Below are 25,374 nucleotides of genomic sequence, written 5' to 3'. Positions count from 1 at the left end.
TAAGTCTACATGACATACTGTAGGTATACTGTAATCTGTAAATCCAGTCATCAAACATCAATTCTTTATTTGCTGACAAAACAATCTAAACAAATAATTGCTCTGTTACAGTAGGTTAATAAAGGGGAAAAAAAAGACTTGTCTCCCAACCAAAGTATATGTCTATACAGAACAAAGAGTTACAAAGTCACTGATCTGGCAAACACATTACTGGTCCATGTGTGACTACAGGCCACAACCATTATTTTATTGAATACAGTCCTGAAGTGTGCATGCCTCTGGTGCCAATTGCCCAAGGCCTTCTTGGTGTTCAGAATCAGAAGCTGGCATCAGTTTGTTAAACATACATGTACCAATCAGCCTATGTAATATCTCCATTAACAGCTCGCTGTATAACATGATCATGTAGCACATATAAATAGCATAAAAAAGCTTGGTTGAGAAAATGTGAAACCCCCTAGATGATGTTGCAAGGAAATGTGAATGACTTTGGGTGCTTGCACAGATTGTTAAGATTTTGACAAAACGAACTGTGAATCTGCATACATATCTTCATTGCACCATAACCCCTAAAAAAAGCTGTAGTGTTTATGGTGCCTTGAGTGTCCATTTAAGAAACCATTAATTGATCTAAGTATTTTATCAAGTATTGGTGTACTTACACGTAGTGTATGGGTTCTTCCTCCAACTCTGTCACGGGCCTCTAATACAACAACATTAAGTCCTGATTCATGAAGCAGTTTAGCAGCAGAGAGGCCTACAAACAATAATACATATTTACTATGTAATTTTTTTTTTGCATATAACGAATAATCAATCAAAACCAGTCCTCAAACTGACAGAGATAACATTTACAATCATATTGAAGTTGCTGTTGCAGACAAGCCTTGCAGTCATCAATTCTGTGTATCTAACAATCATATTTCTATTGAAAAAATATAAAAAGTATTAAAAATGGTGCTGTTTTATGAAAATAAAAAATGCTATTTTTTTCAGGAAAAAAATACATTGCATTTTCCCCTAATATGTTTTGGGTCTCCTTTTTGTAATATTTCATTTTAGAGATTATATGCATGCACTTGTGATAAGTTAGGTGAGACAGTCAAACTACCCTCCATGCCCCCTGTTTAGATCCCTGTGGACACTTACGGTATGTGTGCAGGTTAGCATGTTATATTTTTGAAGAATATAGTCATTATTATCTTTTTATACGTCTGGTTAGAACTTTTAATTTTTATTTTTTTTAAATAGTTTCTTTAGTCATTTTCTGTAGGTGAACACACTAATATAATGTGCTGGACATGCCAAAGTTAAAGCATTTCTCCATTAGCCAAGTTGCATCAACTTTACAACCAAATTTCACAATGATAGATACAACTGCTGCAAAATGAGGTATTGTAAAAGACTCACATTGCTTGGGTCAGTTACAACTTAAAATATAGCTGACTTATTAGAATGAGTCTGGCTGATAGACCGTTTACTAGGCACTGCCTTCTACCTGACTCACAAAACTGAGCTTGGTCAATTATTTAAGTTGAGGATTTCAGAATCATCAGCAGAACTACTTCCCACCTCAAACAGTGGTGTGTCAGCCTGCTATGACTGTATGCCAAGCTGGCTAGTCCAGACCATACGATTGGCACTATCAAAGCACTCTACACATGGGTTCAATGACATGAGAACATCCTACTCAAGTGAGTACATCTATTGTGACATGCATGCTGCTTTTGCTGATAGATGGTGGACAGAAGTCTCAAAACCCGGATGGTCCAGCTGGAAACAGGATCTTTTAACTTTTAATTTGAGCTCAAGATTTTAATTTTCGCTGATGATTTACTTCCTTTAATTCTATCAGCAGCAGTATGAGAGTTCTTTATTATGAACCAATGACTCTTTGATATCACTCCTGCATCGTCTAATATTGTCCATACGTACCATATAACAGATAGTGCTCAGCCTTCCTGTAAAAAGTGAGCAATTGATAAACAGACAATTCTACAATATACATATAGGCATGGGACTCCCTCGTGGTTAACAAAGGTTTGTAGAAGAAAAGTTTGAAGGGTCCATATCCACTTATTAGTACGAATACACAACAAATAACACACTGCACATAGACAGTGGGAATATGGGCGACAATGCATTGTGTCTTTGCGAAGTAGAATGTGTGGGAGATATTAAAATATATTTCACCAATCCCCACCACTAAATGTTTACAGGTGATATATTAGCAGTCAAATAGGTGCCCCTAATACATGCTTTCTATTTTTTGTGGTAGCCAAGAAACAGAATTTGGAAAACAAAAATCCAAATTTAGATGACAGTGACCCCATAAGTGCTAGTTTCAGTGCTACTTTAAAACTATCGGGATCATTTAGGAAGCAGAAGTAATTTTTTTCTTTTGTTTGTTGGCTTAAGTTGGTTGATATTTACAATATCCTGCAATTAGTGAACAATACATGTATAGGACAGTTTCAAGTAACTATGTTCAGCCTTTCAAACATCTGTAATACTACTCTTGATCCAAGAGGAAGTGATAAACCAAATATGATGGGGTTTCCAATTTAGCCACAAAAATGCTTACTTTGCTGGAATGAAACAAAGCAGAGGTGTTACTAGAGTCCAAAAACACATAGGGCTTGAGTCCAAAAACATTTCACCTCCTTCCTCAAGCACACAAACAGACACATACAGACAGACAGGCATACACAGACACACAAATAGACACACAGGCACAGATTGGAAGACGCAAGCACAGACAGGCACAAGCGGACATAGACAGGTACACACAGACAGGCTCAAACAGGCACACAAATAGAGACATTACACACAGGCATAGTCAGATAATGGCAGGAAAAACACAGACACAGACAGGCACAGATAGACAAAGACAGGTAGAGAGAGGTATACACAGATAGAAAGGCATAGACAGACAGACAAAGGCACACATAGATACACATACACACAAAAACACATACTGAAACATACCCATATACACACACTGACACACATGCACAGTCCTGCGCACATACATACACAGACACAGATACACATGTACACTAACACAAACATATAGAAGTCATACTTTATATATTTTTAGCTACACTCCTGTTTTCATACATTTTGGAGTCTGTACCAAGGCTCTCTCCACATCTTCCTCCTCTGTTCCTCTTCTCTTTGTACACTGGAAGGAAGTAACTTCACTTCTTCCCAGCAGTAAGCTGCAGCTTGAACAGAGGCCTTTGTCCAGTGCATTATAAAACGGACGCAGGGCTCAATCGGGCCCCAGAATACCAAATCTCATCTGGTGGAAGCAAATGTGAAGGGCACCTATGGACCTGCTCACTTTGAAGGCCCAGTGCAGTTACACCTGTGGTAGTTCTGACATTTCAGAGCAGTAAAATGGAGAGTTAAATAGCAACCAGACCAAAAATAAGTCTTGGATTTTTCTCGTCATTGTGTACTTTAATGATTTTTTAGATATCGATGAGCTGCACAACTCTTTCATCTTCAATTTTATTTTAAGATAGTTGTTACTTACTCTAGTGGGTTACAGTACCTAGCTGCACATTAATATAAAAAATCCTTACATGTTGAATGATCAAGCACCGCTTTATAGCAAGCACCATCTGGTCATTGCGAGGCATGCCTGAAAACTAGTCATAGAAGCTATGACCAAATAAAAAACGATCTATGTATTCTATACAGGAATTAATGGACAAATCTGGGTAGAGAATGTGCTAAAACAGAGCTCTGAAAAAGATGGATCCCTTGATGTTGTAGAACTAGAACTGCCATTAAGCGTGGTCTCCATATAAAATGTCAACACATGAAAGTTGCAGTTCTACTGTACAGAATATTTTCAACAATCCCAAATTAGTCTAACAACTCTCTCTCTAGCTGGTCATAACTCTAGAAGTTCATCAATTAACTCATTTACTATCCTTTTTCTTTTTTAAACGTGATTGTTTTTATTTGTGAAACATGTGATGGCAAGTGATTATTATATGAATGTATGAGTGTGTATCATGGAAAACTGCATCTGTGAAAAATATATAAAGCTTATGCTTTTATCTGCTTTGGATGATCACTTGGATGACCCACTTTAATGGTTTTCGAAGTCCCCTAATTTACAATAGGGATTAGCTGTGATTAGTCTTGTTAAGGGGATGTTGGAGTTCTGTACGCTTCAGAACCTGACCACATAGGTTAATATATGAAGAATTGGCATACCTACCGTAAAAGCCATACAACCCTATTACAAATAAACTTTTTTTTATTTTTTCAAAATAATTCCCCTTTCAAAAATGAAGGTAAGTTTAAAATTAATGAATTAATTAACTACTATTATTAGTATATTTAATAGTTTGCACTACATTGGGTAGTCAAATCCATTGTTATTGTTTTATTATTATAGGTAGATAACATTAATTGAATATTGTGGTTTTCATTTCGGTAAACCTTGTGCCTTTGCACAATTAGATTACTGGCACCAGGCGAGTGAATTAAAATCTTAAAGACAGTAAACATCCTAAAAAGGGCAACGTAAATCTACTTTGCAGGTGAAATCAACCATAATTAAAGTACAAATGATACCTGCCATTATGAAACCTTAATTTTTCAATTATTTTCTGTTTTTGTAGACTGATTTCAGCCATTGACATTGTTCAAATTGTTTGCCTATTTAGAATTCATAATAATCATTTCAACCACTGTCTTATATGCCATCTGAAGAAATGGAGGTGCATGGTCACTTTAACCCCTTAATGGAGCAGAGCAAGTCTGTCCGCAACCCCCATGTGTTTCAGTGATGTGTGAATTCTGCAAACTGCCTCCATCTTATGCAGAACTCAAAATGAGTACTTTCTGTTGCTTGTTTCTAGAATTTTGAGTTCAAAGGATTGGTTTCTGTAGCCAAAAAAGGGTTTGAGTTCTGAATTTAAATAAATGTTGTACTACATGTTGTGCATAATAGATTATTTTACACTATATTACACCATTTGTGCTTCAGTCCTCTTTATATCAGTGTACTAAACTCTACCAGCTAAATTATTTGACAACTATTGTTGTGCATTACTGATAGTTGTTGAGTTATGTTTCAGGTCTATTTATATTTGTTGTGTTTCTCGGATAATCTATTTGTAAACCTTTCTTTTAGGGGATTTGGTGTTACTGGAGTCATTTCACTGAGAACTCTAAAGGTGGCAGTGTAGCAGATACAGTTTTAATATGTGATTTAAAACACACACACACACACATATATAATGTATATATATATATATACCAACACGAAAGATAGTACTCACTGGATTTGTAATATTATTCAAAATTGTATTTCCCAAACAGTTACATTACATCAACATTTCAGTCCTGAACACAGACTTTCATCTTGAAACAGGACTGAAATGTTGATGTAATATAACTGTTGGGAAAATAAAAGTTTGGAGAATATTACAAATCCAATGAGTGCTCTCATTTTTTGTTGGTATATTGTATGGGGCTGGAGCAGCACCAAGGAACGCTGACAGGCAAGTGCAGGACCATGGTGTGTGTGTGTGTGTGTGTGTGTGTGTGTGTGTGTGTGTGTGTGTGTGTGTGTGTGTGTGTGTGTGTGTGTGTGTGTGTGTGTGTGTGTGTGTGTGTGTGTGTGTGTGTGTGTGTGTGTGTGTGTGTGTGTGTGTGTGTGTGTGTGTGTGTGTGTGTGTGTGTGTGTGTGTGTGTGTGTGTGTGTGTGTGTGTGTGTGTGTGTGTGTGTATATATATATCACAAACCAAATAGGTTATGGTGGGGAAAAAATTGTGATTGAAAACCCCTTCCACCTGAAGTCTGTGGATAGTTAATACAATGTTAAACAAAAATCTGCACACCAGTCAAGACTTGCTATTCCCACAGAAATCACAAATTTGCAGTGATGTTACTACCACAAAGGATTCTGGGCGGGTATATGCAAATTAGTTTAACAAAGAATCACATTTTTGCCTCATTCCATTTTAAACATGGATTCCTTTAAAACTGTGTTTGCAGTATACAACAGCTTTCAAACACAACTTAGGAAAAGATGAAAAGTAGTGATGTCCCGAACGGTTCGCTGGCGAATAGTTCCTGGCGAACATAGCGTGTTCGCGTTCGCCACGGATGGCGAACACATGCAATGTTCGGTCCGCCCCCTATTTTTTTTTGTGGCCAAATGTACTAATACTAAGTAAAAATTACTTAGTATTAGTAAATTGTGCCCCTACTCGCAATACCGCAAGTAGGGGCATGTCTATTAAACAGTGAGCAGCCTGTGGCCTCCCTGAGCGGGTGGGGGCCCTAAATACCAATAGGAGGGGGACCTATTGTCCTCCCCCCCGGCCCCCACCCCTGAGCGGTGGGTGGGGGCCCTAAAAATAACAATAAGGGGGGACCTACTGTCTCCCCTGGCCCCCACCCCTGAGCGGTGGGTGGGGGCCCTAAAATTAACAATAAGGAATAAGGGGGGACCTATTGTCCCCCCCTGGCCCCCACCCCTGAGCGGTGGGTGGGGGCCCTAAAAATAACAATAAGGGGGACCTAATGTCCTCCCCCCGGCCCCCACCCCTGAGCGGTGGGTGGGGGCCCTAAGATTAACAATAAGGGGGGGACCTACTGGTTCCCCCCACGGCCCCCACCCCTGAGCGGTGGGTGGGGGCCCTAAAAATAACAATAAGGGGGATCTACTGTCCCCCCGGCCCCCACCCCTGAGCGGTGGGTGTGGGCCCTAAAATTAACAATAAGGGGGGACCTATTGTCCCCCCGGCCCCCACCCCTGAGCGGTGGGTGGGGGCCCTAAAAATAACAATAAGGGGGGGACCTACTGTCCCCCCATGGCCACCACCCCTGAGAGGTGGGTGGGGGCCCTAAAAATAACAATAAGGGGGGACCTATTGTCCCTCCCGGCCCCCACCCCTGAGCGGTGGGTGGGGGCCCTAAATACAAAGGGGGGGACCCTAGTCACCCCTCCCCCCAAAAAAATTATCTCCTAGGTCTCCTCCTCCCCCCCCTTCAACCAGTATTGTGGCCAAATAGAGTCCCTGTGGGTTTTAAAATTCGCCTGCCTACTGAAGTCTATGGCGGTTCGCCCGGTTCGCGAACATTTGCTGAAGTTCGCGTTCGCGGTTCGCGAACCAAAAATTTTATGTCACGACATCACTAATGAAAAGCCAGTGAACCACTCATGGACAGCTGTTTCATTGTTAATGCAAATCATCAGCATGATGTTGGTTACTGGTTTGCTATTGAGGCTTGGTGGTGCTTGGGAAGCAAAAACCAAAAAGGTTAGGTAGGAGCTTCGATTGCCAAAGGTCTTCATGTTCTGCATAATCATGCACAACACATTGATGTTGAACACATTATGGAGAAGCATTAGATTCAATTATTTTCTTTATAAAGGAAGGAAGGAAGGACTCCAACCTGTTATTATGAAATAATTTACATTTAATTAAATCACTAAAAGCTTTTGCGTATAATGAAATGAAACCATAATCACTGCTTCTGTTAGTCTCTGCCTGACCTATTAAGAATCTATTACAAGATATTTGATTTAGAACGCGTATTAATATGCTGCCAGACAGAAGTTCCAGCAATCGGATACGCTGTAACAATAGAAATACAACAAAGGAGTGAAGTCACTGAAAACTGACAAATTACCAGTATATAGCTCTTGTTTTCAGAGGTATTGCATTGTGAGTGTCCTCTGGGACCCTTTCATAAACAGTTTATGCGTGTATTACCAGAAGAATTCTAGCCACCAGGGGACCTCTGTTTCTATGCAATGATAAATATCTCGTGCCCAGTTAAATGAGACTCCTTACCACCAATTAGAAGTCCTATATATAGATATAATATTGTTGGCAAGACTTCCATATAAATGCAGAAAAAAAATGTAAAAAAATAAAGGGTTATTCATTAAAGGGAGAATTGTTGTGAATTCAAAGTGAATTTCAAATTTGAGGCCAAAATAGCTAAACTGGAAAATGTCTAAAATTTAGCCATGTTTCCAGTTCAGCTACTTTGACATTAAATTTGATATTCAATTTAACCCATTAAGGACAGAACTTCTGGAATACAAGGGAATCATGACGGAATATTTCCGTCATGTGTCCTTAAATTAAATTCACTTTACAATTCTCGCTTTAGTGAAAACACCTGAATATATAGTGTATCATGTTAATTAATAAATAAAGTGAATAGTAGACATTAATGGTATAAGACCATATTAATGGTATAGGACAGTCAACCTTGGTCTTGGTATTCATCCAAAAAAGAATGTTGCTAATTATTTGGTAAGTACTGATCCAATTCATTTGAGAACATTGCAGAGAAAGAAAGATACATTAAAAGGTATTATTGCATATATAACAACTAAACAGCTCAATTCTTGCTCAGATTAAAAATTAGGTTCATGACCACCACTCAAATGTGTTTTTTTACGAAAATACTTCCACTATTGTATTGCAATCATCTTCATACATGCTACATTGTACTTTTAAATTCTTTATTTTTGTTGTGCAAGTTTTACATAGCGACGTCAAACGCCACAACAGCGTGTCTAAGAACATACTTAGGTTGAACAGTGGCAAGAGGAAGTGCACATTTTTGTATATTAATATTAAACAGTAGCTCGGCTATACAATAAGGTCAATAAAAATAAAAAATGAAGAGGCAGCGTATTTTAACCGTTATAACTGCATGTAACCTTGCTAAAGTCGCCGTGGTTACCCGTTAATATCTTAACTTATGAACTGATTGGTACAAGCTAGGTCTAGCTGCAGCATACGTGTGAGTCACAGATAGTTACATATCAATATAATATAAAAGAAAAGGTAGCCTATTATAACAGGTGTAGTTAATAGCATCTTTGCTAAAGTGACTACGATTACTATGAAGGAACATATGAACTGATTGGTACAGGCGAAGACGAAGTGCATTGATACTACAGTCAGGGTATTACAGTTGAGTACACTTAAGCTTATGGCAAAACCCAGAAATCAAAGCAAGAGGCATAACATTAACCTATTCTAGCAGGAGTTACACAGCAGTCTTAAGTATGACATCCTATGTTTGACAATAGCTATGGGTAGAGTGTGGGATGGAGGTTAAGCGGACCTTCCCCTCGTGTATAGGATAGGCCCTAGAGTTACTGAGTATTAGGCGAGCCTAGGTAACATTCTACTGTTATGCGAACTTGTTATGTAAATGCATGCCTACTGAGTGTGTTAAAAAATTTAAACGATATGGTTCAGTGTAACATGTAAGTGACCTCAGGCAGTAGGTTGCTAGGTAAAGGTGATAGCACTGTTAAATAAACAATTGATAACAAAATTATAGAAATGTAAGTTTGTTCTTGGGATTGGATTGTCCGCCAGTGCCTCTTGCGATTATACCAGTTCCAGTCCCGGATCACCCGACCCCGCACATGGGCCATTTAGGAGAAACAGTCTCTGCAACTGGGGAGGGCCAGTGTTCCTCTCTGGCTTGATCGCGTGCGGCAGTAAGCTGTACTGTGGCTTGGTATGTTGCTGCATTCCAAGTTTGTAGGGTATGGGCTCGCTGGTCAAAGGTGCTGTATCCAGGTGCTTTGCCGGGGATTTGTGACTGCCTGGCTGTCCCGCTTTTATTTGTAGGAGAGTGGTTGCATGCACCCAGTGTGCTCCGAACCTTCGCCCGCCGCCGCTGTTGCCGGTGCTTTTTGTTCCGCTTGTCCACCCTGAAGGCCCACAGTGGGGCTCCGTAGTGGCGTCGGCGGGTGTCAGGACGGATCCATGAGGAGACCATCTTAGCCGCTTGAAGGTACAACACCCCTCTGTCACATAGTATCACGTAGAATTTTAAGCAAAGTCGGTCCAGTGCTTCTAGGTGCTGCGAGTGTGGGTAGCTGTCTGCGTGCTCCCTCTCTGGCCCTTGCTGGGCGGCCATTTTAGGCATGCTCAGACACCCGTTGTCTCACTGTTTGGCCGTGTTTCTCTACCTCAAACTGTGTCCGCTTGGCTGATATGGACCGGGATAACCCCCACCGGTCCAGAGGGGGGGGGTAGGAGATCGGTATTAAGTCTGGGGATTCCGGCGTCGAGGAGAGCGGCCGCCTCTCCCCGGCATCCACACCCGCAGGCCGCAAGTCGTGTGTCGGGTTACAGGCTCCGACAGGCTCAGGAAAGGGATCCTCCGGTGCTGTAATGCACCCCCGTCTCGGGTGGCGCACCCCGATGGGTGTATAAGCTTTATGGCCGCCGGTATCGGCTTTTTTGCTGGCCGCCTGGCTAGAGCTCTTTCTCCGCACGTCCGTGCTGCTTGGCGGTCAGACTCCGCCCCCTACATTGTACTTTTATATTGATTAACTAATATATGAATCAATATTGATTTGTTAATATACCATACTACCGGTATTTAATGTATTTATTTATTTATTTCACTTTCTTCATTTGTAAATATACATAGAAGAAGAAGTGTCAGCAAGGTTATTAGGGCTATAAGTATTGCTGATTATATTTATTGGTAGTTAAAAGAGCCTTCATACAGCAATACCTGACAAATGCAATTGCTCTGTGTTTTCTTGGGAACTTAAAGGATCACTATACAGGGAGTGCAGAATTATTAGGCAAGTTGTATTTTTGAGGATTAATTTTATTATTGAACAACAACCATGTTCTCAATGAACCCAAAAAACTCATTAATATCAAAGCTGAATATTTTTGGAAGTAGTTTTTAGTTTTAGCTATTTTAGGGGGATATCTGTGTGTGCAGGTGACTATTACTGTGCATAATTATTAGGCAACTTAACAAAAAACAAATATATACCCATTTCAATTATTTATTTTTACCAGTGAAACCAATATAACATCTCAACATTCACAAATATACATTTCTGACATTCAAAAACAAAACAAAAACAAATCAGTGACCAATATAGCCACCTTTCTTTGCAAGGACACTCAAAAGCCTGCCATCCATGGATTCTGTCAGTGTTTTGATCTGTTCACCATCAACATTGCGTGCAGAAGCAACCACAGCCTCCCAGACACTGTTCAGAGAGGTGTACTGTTTTCCCTCCTTGTAAATCTCACATTTGATGATGGACCACAGGTTCTCAATGGGGTTCAGATCAGGTGAACAAGGAGGCCATGTCATTAGATTTTCTTCTTTTATACCCTTTCTTGCCAGCCACGCTGTGGAGTACTTGGACGCGTGTGATGGAGCATTGTCCTGCATGAAAATCATGTTTTTCTTGAAGGAGGCAGACTTCTTCCTGTACCCCTGCTTGAAGAAGGTGTCTTCCAGAAACTGGCAGTAGGACTGGGAGTTGAGCTTGACTCCATCCTCAACCCGAAAAGGCCCCACAAGCTCATCTTTGATGATACCAGCCCAAACCAGTACTCCACCTCCACCTTGCTGGCGTCTGAGTCGGACTGGAGCTCTCTGCCCTTTACCAATCCAGACACGGGCCCATCCATCTGGCCCATCAAGACTCACTCTCATTTCATCAGTCCATAAAACCTTAGAAAAATCAGTCTTGAGATATTTCTTGGCCGAGTCTTGACGTTTCAGCTTGTGTGTCTTGTTCAGTGGTGGTCGTCTTTCAGCCTTTCTTACCTTGGCCATGTCTCTGAGTATTGCACACCTTGTGCTTTTGGGCACTCCAGTGATGTTGCAGCTGCACGCTTGACTTTTCTCAGTTCATGGGCAGTTATTTTGCGCCTTGGTTTTTCCACACGCTTCTTGCGACCCTGTTGACTATTTTGAATGAAACGCTTGATTGTTCGATGATCACGCTTCAGAAGCTTTGCAATTTTAAGAGTGCTGCATCCCTCTGCAAGATATCTCACTATTTTTGACTTCTCTGAGCCTGTCAAGTCCTTCTTTTGACCCATTTTGCCAAAGGAAAGGAAGTTGCCTAATAATTATGCACACCTGATATAGGGTGTTGATGTCATTAGACCACACCCATTCTCATTACAGAGATGCACATCACCTAATATGCTTAATTGGTAGTAGGCTTTCGAGTCTATACAGCTTGGAGTAAGACAACATGCATAAAGAGGATGATGTGGTCAAAATACTAATTTGCCTAATAATTCTGCACTCCCTGTAGGGTCAGGAATACATGATTTCTATATTGAAAACTCACCATATAGGTGGCTTCCCCCCACTCCCTTAGCCTCCTCAGAATGGGTTAAAATTCACCTTATTTTCACCTCTCAATGGGTCTGCCGGTGCGGGCCACACCCCCTTGGTGACATCATCTAAATTGCCGTTTTTTTGCCAATCCAATGCTTTCCCATGGGAAAAGCATTGTATTTGCTAAAATCGGAAAGGGGTGGGGCCACGCACCGTTTTGCCCAATCAGCATCTCCTCATAGAGCTGTATTGAATCAATGCATCTCTATGAGGAAAATTCAGCGTCTCCATGCAGAGCGTGGGGATGCTGAAAAGCAGGGCTTCTTACTGTGCAGCCCTGACCTAGGAAGCCCCTCCAGTGGCCATCTAAGGAGGACACTTGGAGGTGTCCCTAGGGGCAATGTAAACACTGCCTTTTATCTGAAAAGGCAGTGTTTACATAAAAATGCCTGAAGGGAGCTATTATACTCACCAGAACAACTGCATTAAGCTGTAATTGTTCTGGTGACTATCGTGTCCCTTTAAATAGCATTTTTCTATTCTTTTTTTTTTTTTACTTTTACAAAACTCAAATTTTTCACTAATACTGCTTCTGTATATTTATTTTTCTGTTTATTAAAAAAACATTGCACGTCTATAGGGAACTCTGAACGTCAGTCTTGCAATCTATGACCATATTGTCCCTTAAATTCCATTTGCAACTGTATTAGCAGCCTATAATTTGAACACTTTAGCAAAGGAGCAAAATAATGTATATGGGGGGGCGGAGCCTAACTGCCGAGCGGGAAAGACGCACAGTGAAACTGCTCCCAGTTAAAGCGACTAATTTAGGGGCAAACACCCCAAAAAACGAAGCAAATACTGGCAGAAAAGGCATGCAGCAAGCAGGAGAAACCAGGGGGTACCCAACGACCCTAAAAATGAGACACACACCCCCCGGGAACCCTCACCAGCAGCTGGGGCCTACTCGAGACCATGCTGGGGAGAGACGGACGCTCTACCCGGCAGCGAAGCCACACACTGTCCCCTCGGTGCTCTTGCATCCTACCCCCCCCCCCCCCTATGGACCGGCGGGGGATATCCCGGTCCACACTGGACGCCTGGGATCCGGCGGAACATCGCCAAATATAAAACCTGTAATACCAAGGGGCAACCGGGCAAAATATGCCTCCAAGATGGCGGCGGGCAGCACCAAGCACCAGCAAGCACAGCCACAGTCTGACCTCTCGCAAAGGCTAGAAGCACTCTTCAACCGCTTCTGGGACAAGCTTAGAGAGTGACAGGCTGCAGCCCGAACCAACACACCTGTACCTGGGAAGACAGGGGAGCGCCACAGCAGTCGGCAGGGGGCGAGGAGTAAGCCCTCGGGCGCACAGCTACCACTCACATATACCCGCACCCTACTAGGCCCACCCGGGCTGCAGGCCACCGGGCGGACAACCCGGATGCATCGCCCACACACACGGAGGCACCAACGATGAAAGTGACAGAAGAGCACGACACCCTCCGTCACTCCCGTGAAGGGAGAAAGCTCGAGCCCAAGAGGTGACCGAGCTTGTGGCCAAAGAATGCAGGCCAGCATGCAAGCCTGGGGCTGGAGGGACACCCTCACACAAACCTGCATGGCACCAGTCCACAGAGACCCACGAACAAGCATCCACCGCCACCAGAAAAAAGGCATGGGATGAAGAGGACCAGACCGGAGATCTCGAGATTCAGCGGCAACACAATGACAACCCGCCGCAATGGCCTTGACTTACCCAGCAACAGAGACAGTGAAACCAGACAGACTACCTTTTGTTTCTGCAGATCCACACGTAAAAAATTGGGAAATCACCCCCTGGTGGTTAAATTCAATCAGAGAAACCTGTATCTTATATTATTCTGCATAAGCCTGTAACTAAATAATCAGACAACCACTGCTCAACTAAGCATGCATAGAATGCATAGAATAGCATAGAATAGCTATAAAAGTTTTACTCATTGGCACTAAGCTTGTTATATTGTTTTAGTCTGCATGATATATAATTTAAAAAATGTGCAACGCATGCAAATGCCATAACCCTGTACATCTTGTTATCTCTCTGTTTGCTGCAGCTGTTGTGGCGCATCAAGCAATGTTATCTCTTTGCACGCAATAAATAAAGAATTGAAAAAAAAATTAAAAATAATGTATATGTTTAATATTACCCAGAACAAATCTAAAAGTCGAACCGCACATAAATTAATGGTATGGAATGGAATTGAATGGTGCTGGTCTGACATAAATCCAAACCACTGGAAAACTGTTTATATAATATATGCCATGGTCTAATCCAGTGTTTCCCAACCCAGTACTCAAGGCACACCTACCAGTCCAGGATTTAAGGATTACCCAGTTTTGTCTAAGGAGTTTTTAGAAAAAAAAGAAAAAACACCTTAGACAAAACTGGGTAATCCTTAAATCCTGGACTGGTAGGTGTGCCTTGAGGACTGGGTTGGGAAACACTGGTCTAATCTACCTAAAGGAAACATCAAAAGTGTAAGAGCATCTAAAAGCATTATCTAAAGAAAAAATAAAATACAAAAAATCCCATAATTCAGAAACCATTTACATCATGGGTCGTCAACCTGGTCCCTACCGCCCACTAGTGGGCATTTCAGGATTCCAGGTGGGCTGTAGGGATTTCCTCATTTTGAGATATTGGGCGGACGGGTGCGAGCCAGCGGTACCCCTGCGACCGGGTACCCGCCATCACCATTTGTCCAAGGAGTTAATCAGGTGGCCCATGCTGTCAGGGCCACCCGATGGCTATAGATTGTAAGGGGGCCCGGTCAGCGCTGGGTGCTTTAACAGTGTGAACGGGCCCCCTGTGATTACATCACACAGAGCTGGGAGGAAGTGACTGCACGTCACCCCTCCCAGCTAACACACAGACAGCACTGGAGGAAGCAGAGGGAGTCAGAGTGGGAACTCTGACTCCCATCCACCTGAGCCACCCTTGGACCCCAGGGAATGTCACCCTCCTGCACGGCTGCACCTAAAAGGTAGGAAACAGGAGGGTGACTAAAATATTTTGTGTGTGTTTGTTTGTGTGTATGTGTCTTTGTATTTATGTCTTGTTTGTGTGTCTGTCTGTATGTATGTCTTGTGTGTGTGTGTCTTTGTATGTATGTGTGTGTCTTTGTATGTATGTCTTGTGTGTCTGTCTGTATGTGTCTGTATGAGTGTATGTGGCCTTGTATGTATGTGTCTTTGTATGTATGTGTGTGTCTTTGTATGTATGTCTTGCGTGTGTGTGTGTGTGTGTGTGTGTGTCTGTCTGTATATATGTGTGTACGTATGTGTTTCTTGTCTTTGTATGTATGTGTTGTGTGTGTGTGTGTGTGTGTGTGTAGGTATGTGTCTTTGTATGTATGTGTATCTTATGTATGTGTCTTTGTATGTATGTGTGTCTTGTGTCTGTCTGTATGTATGTGTGTATATGTCTTTATATGTATGTCTTATGTGTGTGTCTTTGTATGTGTGTGTCTGTATGTATGTGTCTGTGTGTCTGTATGTATGTGTGCATGTCTGTGTGTGTGTCTGTCTTGGGTGTGTGTATGTGTGCCATCTGTGTGTCTGTATGTATGTATGTGTGCCTGTCTGTTTGTATGTATGTGTCTTTGTATGTATGTGTGTATTGTGTGTGTGTGTGTGTGTGAGTCTGTATGTGTGTCTTGTGTGTCTTGTGTGTGTGTGTGTGTGTGTGTGTGTGTGTGTGTGTGTGTGTGTGTGTGTGTGTGTGTGTGTGTGTGTGTGTGTGTGTGTGTGTGTGTGTATGTATGTATGTATGTATGTGTGCCTGTCTGTTATAGTGGGCTATAGTAAGTAATAGTAAGTGGGCTACCTAGCTCAGCCTTCCTACTGGGCATTGCTATAAGAAAGGTAAAAAAATAGAAAGAAGGAAAGAAAAGGTGGGGAGGGGAATTGAGGAGGGAGAGGAGGGGAGCTGATGCACAGATGAGAAATCATATTATGAGCAAACAGAGAAGTTGTCTGAATATCACCGAAAGAGGAGACCTTTGTTTGTTCCTTACGAAAATCAAACCAGATATCAAATATTTAGTCTCGCAGCATCAACCTCAAGGATCTCATTAATCACTAGTAAAGGTAATTTCAATTTACTTGATTGTTTTCTCATTAAACTTTATAAAGTTAAAAACATTATAAACATGCATAAAGTAGAAATAAAAAGACAAATGTACGTACATTTTTTTTTTTTTTAAAAACACCCTCCTTTCTAAAAAATAATCTGCACTTGTGCGAAAACTGGTGGGCGGTAAGGAAATTTTTCCATCAAGAAAGATGCATTAGTGGGCAGTAGGTAGAAAAAGGTTGACTACCACTGATTTACATTGTAGCTGTACTTTCTTGTTTTCTATTTCCGAGGACAATTGGCAAAACATTTACCAGGAGCTCATATAAACCTCTAACTCACAATTTTCTCATTCGAGTGAATGACCTTGTTCATTCATAATAGAGCAACGAACAGCTTTTAACTTACATGAAAAACACTTGCACAAACTAATAGATGCCACCAAGTGCTTTCAATTCAGTTACAAAAGAGATTCTCATTAAAATGTTTCTAGTGCTTTAGATTTATGTGGGTCAGCATTATTTGATCCTACAGCCCCATTTTCTGCTGAACTGTGACATTTGGGTCACATTATTGTAACTGCACTCTCACATGTGAACCTTGCAACATTGATTTATTTATTGAAGTAGTAAATTTAATGACAGAGTTATTCACTAAAGTTAGGATTCAAAGTTATTTAAAAGTGAATTGCAAATGTTAGGCCAATGTAATCAAACTAAAACAATAGCTGACTTAGATATTGTTTCCATTTCAGCTATTTTGACCTTAAAGGAACACTATATTGTCAGGAATACAAACATGTATTCCTAGCACAATAGAGTTAAAGGGACACTATAGTCACCAGAACAGCTTATTGAATTTGTTCTGGTGAGTAGAATCATTACTTTCAGGCTTTTTGCTGTAAAAACTGTATTTTCAGAGAAAATGCAGTGTTTACATTACAGCCTAGTGATAACTTCACTGGCCACTCCTCAGATGGCTGTTAGAGATCCTTCCTGGGCCATGGCTGCCTAAAATGCATCCAAACATTCAGTATCTCCTCCCTCATGCATGCAGACACTGAACTTTCCTCATAGAGATTCATTGATTCAATTCATCTCTATGAGGAAATGCTGATTGACCAGGGCTGTGTTTGAATCATGCTGGCTCTGCTCCTGATCTGCCTCCTTGTCAGTCTCAGCCAATACTATGGAGAAGCACTGTGATTGGATCAGGCCACCACTTCTGATGATGTCGGCAGACTGCTTATTTTTCTGAGTCTAACAGTATGCAGAGTTACAGCCTCAGGATTGAATACAGTAAAATTTTGCTATATTTATGGAGGCATGAGGGGTCCAGGGGGACTAGATGGTGGTGTTAACACTATAGGGTCAGGAATACATGTTTGTGTTCCTGACCCTATAGTGATCCTTTAACCCCTTAAGGACACATGACATGTGTGACATGTCATGATTCCCTTTTATTCCAGAAGTTTGGTCCTTAAGGGGTTAAAGGACCACTATAGGCGCCCAGACCACTTCAGCTCAATGAAGTGGGCTGGGTGCCAGGTCCCTCTAGTTTTAACCCTACTATGTTTCACTGAGGATTAATCCAGCCCTAGTGGCTGTCTCACTGACAGCAGCTAGAGGCGCTTCCGCAATTCTCACGACGCTGGATGTCCATAGGAAAGCATTGAGTAATGCCTTGCTATGGGCGGTTTGAATAAGCGCGGCTCTTGCCGCGCATGTGCATTCGGAGCTGACGTCGGCAGGGGGTTAAGAGATCCCCAGCGCAGAGGGAGCCCGGCGCTGGAGAAAGGTAAGTTAAAACCCCTTCAGCCCAGCGGGAGGGGGGCCCTGAGGGTGGGGGAGACCTAATGACCCTATAATGCCAGGAAAACGAGTTTGTTTTCCTGGCACTATAGTGGTCCTTTAAACTAGCTTTTTAAGGTACTGGCCCCCATTCTGAGGAGTTAAAAGTTGAGTTTACTCATCGGTTCTCCATTGCCACACTGTCCCAGCCTCCAAGGCTGAGATCATCAGGTGCTGCACACTGTGTAACACTGAGATAGGAAGCACCTCTAGTGGCTTTCTGAGTGACTGCCACTATAGGTGTTACTAAGCAGAAAAATAAACACTGCCATTTCTCAAACAAGTGTGATATGTCTAGAGTTCAATGTGAACTTAAATTGAATTAAATTTGAATTGGATTTTTGCTGCTTTTTTTTGCCTAAATTTGATATTCACTTTATATTTTCAACATTCCTGCTTTACTGAATAATCCATTTGTGACGAGAGCAATCTCGCCACATTGCATTGGAGAAGCCTGGTTGCCCGCCTGCTGCCTTTGGACTATGGACCAGACTTTAAAAGACTTTATTTTCCCTGCAGAGAGGGGCTTATTTGTGCCTTTCTGCCGGGGTGTTCAGTAGATTTTATCTACCGAACAAACTGCCGAAGGAGCGACCACCTGGGAGCTGGAGTGTGCCGCCAATTTACCTCCCTGAAGCTGCAGTTCACCGCAGCTTAATTGACGAATACAGGGTGGTCTTTGTTCGTTTACCGAACACGTGGCAGCGGCCATTTTAAAAGTCCCGAGCGGCCAGCGGTGTTCAGCGCTTACACCATGGATCTAAAAATGGACACTTATTTGCACGAACACCGCTGAGACGTCCGCCGCCTGGTTCTTATTCGTACAGATCTAACGAATACATGTTCATCCGGTACTTTTGTTATGCGAATGTGTTAACCCAGATAGCTATGCCATGGAGCCTATTCGTGTAATTAAAGACTTTGGCTCCATGGCAATTGAACTGTGTGAATAGGATCTGAGCGCTATTCGGTAGTTTTGTGCGCTCAGATCCCAGCTATCTGGGGATGTGTAAAATGTCTGTGTTTTATGTATAAAATATGACTTTGTGTATTTTAAAGTGTTTTAATGTTTTTGTGCTCACCATGTGCATAATGGCGATTTGCCTTTGTCCTGGGAGATAATTGAATTACTTCTCAATTATCTCCAGGGCAGAGGAGAGGAAGCCAGGATGCATTGTGGGAAAGTATTGTGACTGTATGTCCTAAACTGATACCTGTCTGTCTTTTGTTACAGTCTCCCATTTGGTCCCCTAGGGGAGTGTCCACCAAGTGGGAGACCTGCATAAATACTGGGCGGGTAGCCCATAATAAACCAGACCACTGCTTGACCCTCAACACAGAGCTTTGTCTCGTTCTTGGGGGGGATTCACTGTATGCTGATAGAGACTGATTGCCAGGAGTGTAAGCCGCTTGGGAGCTTTTCCTGTTCGTCTGCTAGCCGCTATTCGTGAGGTTCCGGTTCGGGAGTTTGGAGTGCTACCTTATTCCCTTTTATGCAGTTCGGGAGTTTGGTGTGTTCCCTTGTATTCAATTCGGGAGTTTGGTGTTCTGCAGTAGCTGTGCCTGCATCTCTGGAAGGGGAAGATCTTCTAAACGGCGGTTTAACCCCTTTATGCCTGGGGGTGCCGTTACACCATTTTACATTAATTAGATGGTTTGAATTGCATACTGTTTAAATCAGTTATAGTTATACTAAAAAGCACATTTTACAAATTTAACAAGGGTTAAGTAAGCATGTTTATAAATGAGCAAAGGTCATCTGGGTTATTTTTGCGACAGTTTAATATTCCACAATGAAACAAAAATACACTTTTTCTCTGCTCATCCCTCTGTTGCTGGATATATAATAGTGCAAGCTGCAAAGTTCTAAAAGACAATCTTAGCACTAAAATTACTACCATTCATTGTAGCAGTTATGGTGCTCGTATGGTGCTGGCACCGGCCTCTGGCGACATGCTCTGCTTATCAATGCTATCTAAACATGAATGAAAATATTTTGCTAATGCAGAAATTGAACTTCTGTATCAGAAAATATGGTGAGCAAGTGAGGGCCTCAATGAAGGCAGTTTTGAAACCTCTTTCAAAACACTTTAACCAAGAACTTGGGAACAGTGTCCACAGCTTACTAGCACCATAGTAATAACAACAGCATGTAGTGGTTATGGTGCTTAGACTGTCCCTTTAATAAACTCATAATTTAATCACTGACTTTAGCAGGGATTTGGTGTAGGTAGCAGAGGGATCTTTATACACTGCAACTGTGTTTCCAGGGTTATACAGTACCAGTGTACAAAAATTAAATAAACATACAGCACGGGTTATTCCAATCACCATGACAATTTCAGTGATTTCAAACGGCCATGGTGCGTAGGCTCTGATTGTGCAGTATTTACTATGAAAAGCTGCACATACAGAGTGCATCCCTCTGCTGATGGAGGTGTAACTTCACCTCTGGCAGTATCATTGGGGTGGGTGTCTTTAGCCAGTCCAGAACAAGAGTTCCAGACTTTCTAATGTCATTAATGCTTATGTTTGGTGTCTGTCATCAGCATGCACAACATCCCTTCTGCTTGCCACTTGTCCTCCCCTGAGTCCACTCTTCATGACATCCATACATAAGAGGAGGAAGATTGGGCAGAGGAAAAACTTTTTTTGGGGGGGAGGGGTGAGGGGGGGTGGGTTGGGGGAAGGGTGAAGGAATCAGAATACAAAGTGTAACAGTGGCCAAAAACAGTGTTTTCATGATTGAAGTAACCCTTTTGAATGCAGCAATGTGTCCCTTCTAAGATGTGCACTGTAATTGCCAAACAAATGGGACCACAATGTATCTGAGGTATTTCTACAATTATTACTATATTTTGCATTGGTTTTCTTCCACTTCAGTAGTTTACCTTGTTTCCATATTTGTTCTATTCAGCTCGTGACAGATTATAATTATTTAACTGGTAGTTTTCATCAAAAGGTATAACTATATGGTATATGTGTGTGTGTACTAAATGTGAAATAGGAATATAGCTGAATAAAGGTAAAAAAATAACAAAAATAGTTATTGTCTTTAAAGACACACTATGCAAATGCAAATAATGTTCACAATGTACAACATGGCACAACGGGATATGGTTATATGCAGCCTTTACTGCATGCCACTAATTCATCCTCCTCAGCCAAGCAGAGAATTTTAGTCCGATACTGACTAGTTTTTTTGCACAATACTTGGTACAGTATAATGTAACCTTGCACAGACTCTTGCTTGCTTGTCTCTTAACCAGAGACTTTGGACCCTGTAATGGAAAATCCCCACTGAAGCTTCAAATGTGTTAACAGTCTATGGACACATGAGGCCCATGAAGGAATAATTAATGTCACCTTGGCATTATGGGTTAACCCATAATGTGACATTGGCATTGTGGGAAAACTCATTCAGACACTGAACAAGAACAGTAGATTGAGATTGTAAAGGTTAGCCCTAACTGGAATATAAAGGGTTAAGTTTGTTGTCAACTGAGACAATTGTGAATAAAAAAGGGTCATCATCATGTTCGTTGAATGGTTCCTACACCAGTGTGGTGGGGTCAACAGCTATCAACTATTTGGGTATCATATATTCTCGAACTTCACCAAACTAAAATCATCTTGCTATATTTCATTATTATTATTATTACTATTATTGCCATTTATATAGCGCCAACAGATTCCGGAGGGGGGATTTAACTATAACTGGGACAATTACAAAAAAGCTTACAGGAACGATAGGTTGAAGAGGACCCTGCTTGAACGAGCTAACAGTCTTTAGGAGGTGGGGTATAAAACACATTAGGAAAAATAATAAAATAGTAAGTATGGAATAAATTGACCAACACTGTCAGCCATGTTAACAATAAGAGCTGTCACTAACGACCAAACAGAAAAAGTTATTTTAAATTAAGATAATATATTTTTTTAATGGGGCATGGCCTGACTGCAAAGCTGTGCAGACGCACAATCCAAGAGCTCCTGGGCCTCGGGCCAATTATTGACTAAATCCGGGGGCAAACTAAATAATCCTGAACCCCAATTCACCACAACTTGCTCCGCAGACACTGGCGAACAGGGAGATACCTCATATGGCCAGAAAACCCGCCGGAATGCCCAAGCTGATGCCTGGGGCCTATACCAACCAGGGCAAGGGAGAGGCGGCCGCTCTCCCGGCCCATAAAGACACGCAGCACACGCAGCAAATGGCTGTTCCCCCCCCCCCTTAGGACCGGTGGGGGTTATCCTGGTCCCAATCGTCTCGACTGGCAAGCCCCAGCGGACCCTAAAAGCGAACATCAGCCCCATCCACGCACCAAACTTGCAGGCAGCCCGCCACATCAAAATGGCGGACAAGCAGTCTCATGGAAATTCTGGGCCTTCACAGCAAAGCCCCAACACAAAGGACTCTCTCACTACCCATCTGGACGAGCTGTTTGAGGCCTTCTGGGCACGGATAACGGCCCGGCACGAGGCAGAGCAATCAAAGCTGCTGGAGAACGGACGCACGGAGGCGACATAGACCGGAGTGGGACCAGGCTGCCTTCGGGCAAAGCCGTGAAAAATCAGCCCAAGTATCTCCATACTAGCCCATCCGAGCCGAGGGTCACCAGGGGAGTAACCCCGAAGCATCGACCACGCAGGCGGAGACCCACCTGCCGACGATGGCATGCCACCAACACCAGGGTCTCCAGACCAGTCCCGAAAGGGAAGGACCCGGCCTTCAAAAGTCCCCGAGTCCGTGGCCACAGGATGCCGGCCCCGCTACAAGCCCGGAGCGTGAGGGCGCCACCGGTCAGCTCCTGGCCAACCGCCAACCTCTACAATACCTCACACAAGCGCCAGAAAGTGCAGCAGCACGCACGCAAGACGAAGGCTCTAACATGGACGGCTTGCAAGCAGCAGAGCCCATCAAAGCTATCTACAGCACGGAGGTGGAAACTGCCAAAGAGCAGACCTCAACCCTGCATCAAACCTTACCAGCCATGGAAACTCGAGTTCCTGACAACTGACAAGCATAGCCTCAAACCTGGGACTCAAAACCCAGTACGCTCCAGTACAGACGGGGACATTACTTGAACGAAACGTGGTATAGGGTGAATGTTTTTGTCCCACTACCTTCCTTTATAGAGGGGACCCCCTGGGGAATCGACATAGCATGATGTACCTTACACATAGCTGGCTATCCGCCTCTAACATGTCGACTCACTTTGTTTAGCCTGAAGTTTTTTTTGTTTAGCCTTAAGTTTTCTCTTACCTTTGCACCCACTCAGGAGCTAAGCTTGGACCTTTAGTTAGCCTGCACTAGAAACATATAAGTCTATGCCTAGACAGAATGTCAGTATCTTCCACAATTCATCAAGCTTGTTTATCATATGCTAGTATGTATATATTTCCTCCTGTAGTCTCTCAGGTCCTAAGCCCAGACTTATGTTTCAGCCTGTTTACCTAAACCATAAAAATGTGCAGTTCTTCATTTGTCACGACACTGTATTTACCTGTGATTTTGCTATATGTTTGTCATGCTGTTGTGGCATCACAAGCAAACATGTTACTCTATGCACTAAGAAAAATAAAGAATTTAAAAAATATAAAAAAATAAAAAAATATATTTTTTTTAAAAATCAATATATCGCTTAAATATTTCAGAGCAATATGATGTTTAATGTCTCTGCCCTTTTTATAATGTAGCCTCCACTGTGCCTTCTGGCTCCTTAGCTTTTCCCCACTACAGGCAAAATGTAGGTCCTTGATATTAGCTGTGAAAGTGTTAATAACAATTCCTAGCCTCATAGCACCATACATTTGTTCCAAGACCTGTTGGGGACCCCTCAACGAATACCAAGGGGCTGCAAGAGGGGAAACACAAAAATACACTCGATTTAATTTAGCCTGTTATTTCAATGTATTTACTGAAGCAGGCCCCTATGTGCTTCATTTCTGCATTTTCATTCCACATACCTAGTGTTTTTTTCCCCAGTACAATGCCCTTTCCCTTAATGGCAGTAACATAAACAAAGGTATCAGTTTACTCTGCGAATACCGTTTGAAGAATTTAGATTGATAAACTGATAAACGTAGTCTCTGCCACAAACACATCCCAACAGTGTTTACAACACAGTCACATATAATGCATGCTCAATTAACACCCATTAATACTAGGAATCATTTTTGTATTTCTGCATATTGTTATTAATCCCATTTTATATGAATGAAGGGTGGAGAGGAATGGATAAGTCCTCTCCTTCTAGGGGTACCAGTAAAGAGGGTGGGGGGATGCGTCTCCTGTTTGATGTGAAGTACATTCGCTTTATGTTATTATAATGTAAATTAACTGTTCAGCAGCCATCGTGTTTCAGCAAAAGACAAAGACTACATTGTATCATCCTCATCCAGATCACTTACTGTGGTTTTCTTTATTATGTTCAATCATTCAAACTAAACACATATGATTACATTTTATTATCCTCTGAGGCAAAAAAAGCAATGCACTAAAGCTCTGACAATAATTTCCCTTTATTCCCTGAGTTGGGAGCCAATCTCTGGCATTCTACCTGCAAACATTGCTTACTAGCATGATTAGACTTGTAGTTAAAAAAAAGCAATTATATTTTGGTTTGCTGTGCATGAAAGGCGTTGTCTTCACAAGTCATCTCACATAAATGCTTGTTTATATCTTCTGATCACCCTTAAACATCAACTCCAATAATGTTATTGTTGTTAGGTATGAAAGCCCACCTGAGATGCCCCCGCCGATGACAATGACGTCATATATTTCGGTCATGTCTGCCCTGTAGAGACTCTTGAAAGAGGCAGTGAAGCAGCTTCGGCAGAGGTTCTTCTTCGAGAAGAGCGTGGGAGAGCAGCTCTGTGTCTTAATCCCAAGGGCTCAGTAGGAAACTTGTGCAGAGGGATTGGCTGGGGCAGTGTATGATGGGAGGAACTTCAGCTTGTGTACTTGGATTCTGTCCTAAACCCACAGGTGTTCTATGTTCCCGCTACCGTAACTCGGTGATACATTGTAACACAACTCCGCATCATGCAAACAACTTCATACCGTGTTAGCATATTACCATGTCATGTATCTTACACTCCATCTGTATTTGATGTATCTGCTCATTTACTACTGATATCTAGTTTACAGAACCAAAAACAATGATAAGAAGGATTATAATAGTAATAATAATAATACTACATTAAACCGAAATAATATTAATAGTTAAAAAATGACCCGAATTATAACAAAAGCAATTTCAGTTCC

The 25,374-nt window shown here is 42.0% G+C and overlaps 1 protein-coding gene across 1 annotated transcript in view; it reads right to left on the bottom strand.

The window, feature by feature from the left end:
• LOC134606750 (amine oxidase [flavin-containing] A-like) overlaps positions 1–24,995 on the bottom strand; it is a 69,911-nt gene extending 44,916 nt beyond the window's left edge. Inside the window, exons 1-2 of the mRNA XM_063450141.1 lie at positions 24,852–24,995; positions 663–757 (exon numbers count right to left, since the gene is read on the bottom strand). Coding sequence (XP_063306211.1) covers positions 663–757; positions 24,852–24,897 — 141 coding nt within the window. The 5' untranslated portion in view covers positions 24,898–24,995. The remainder of the gene's footprint in view (positions 1–662; positions 758–24,851) is intronic.
• Positions 24,996–25,374: the final 379 nt, after the last annotated feature.

The sequence above is a fragment of the Pelobates fuscus genome, chromosome 1, assembly GCF_036172605.1.
Source record: "Pelobates fuscus isolate aPelFus1 chromosome 1, aPelFus1.pri, whole genome shotgun sequence".
Lineage (NCBI taxonomy): Eukaryota > Metazoa > Chordata > Amphibia > Anura > Pelobatidae > Pelobates > Pelobates fuscus.
This window is presented reverse-complemented; position numbering and strand designations above follow the sequence as displayed.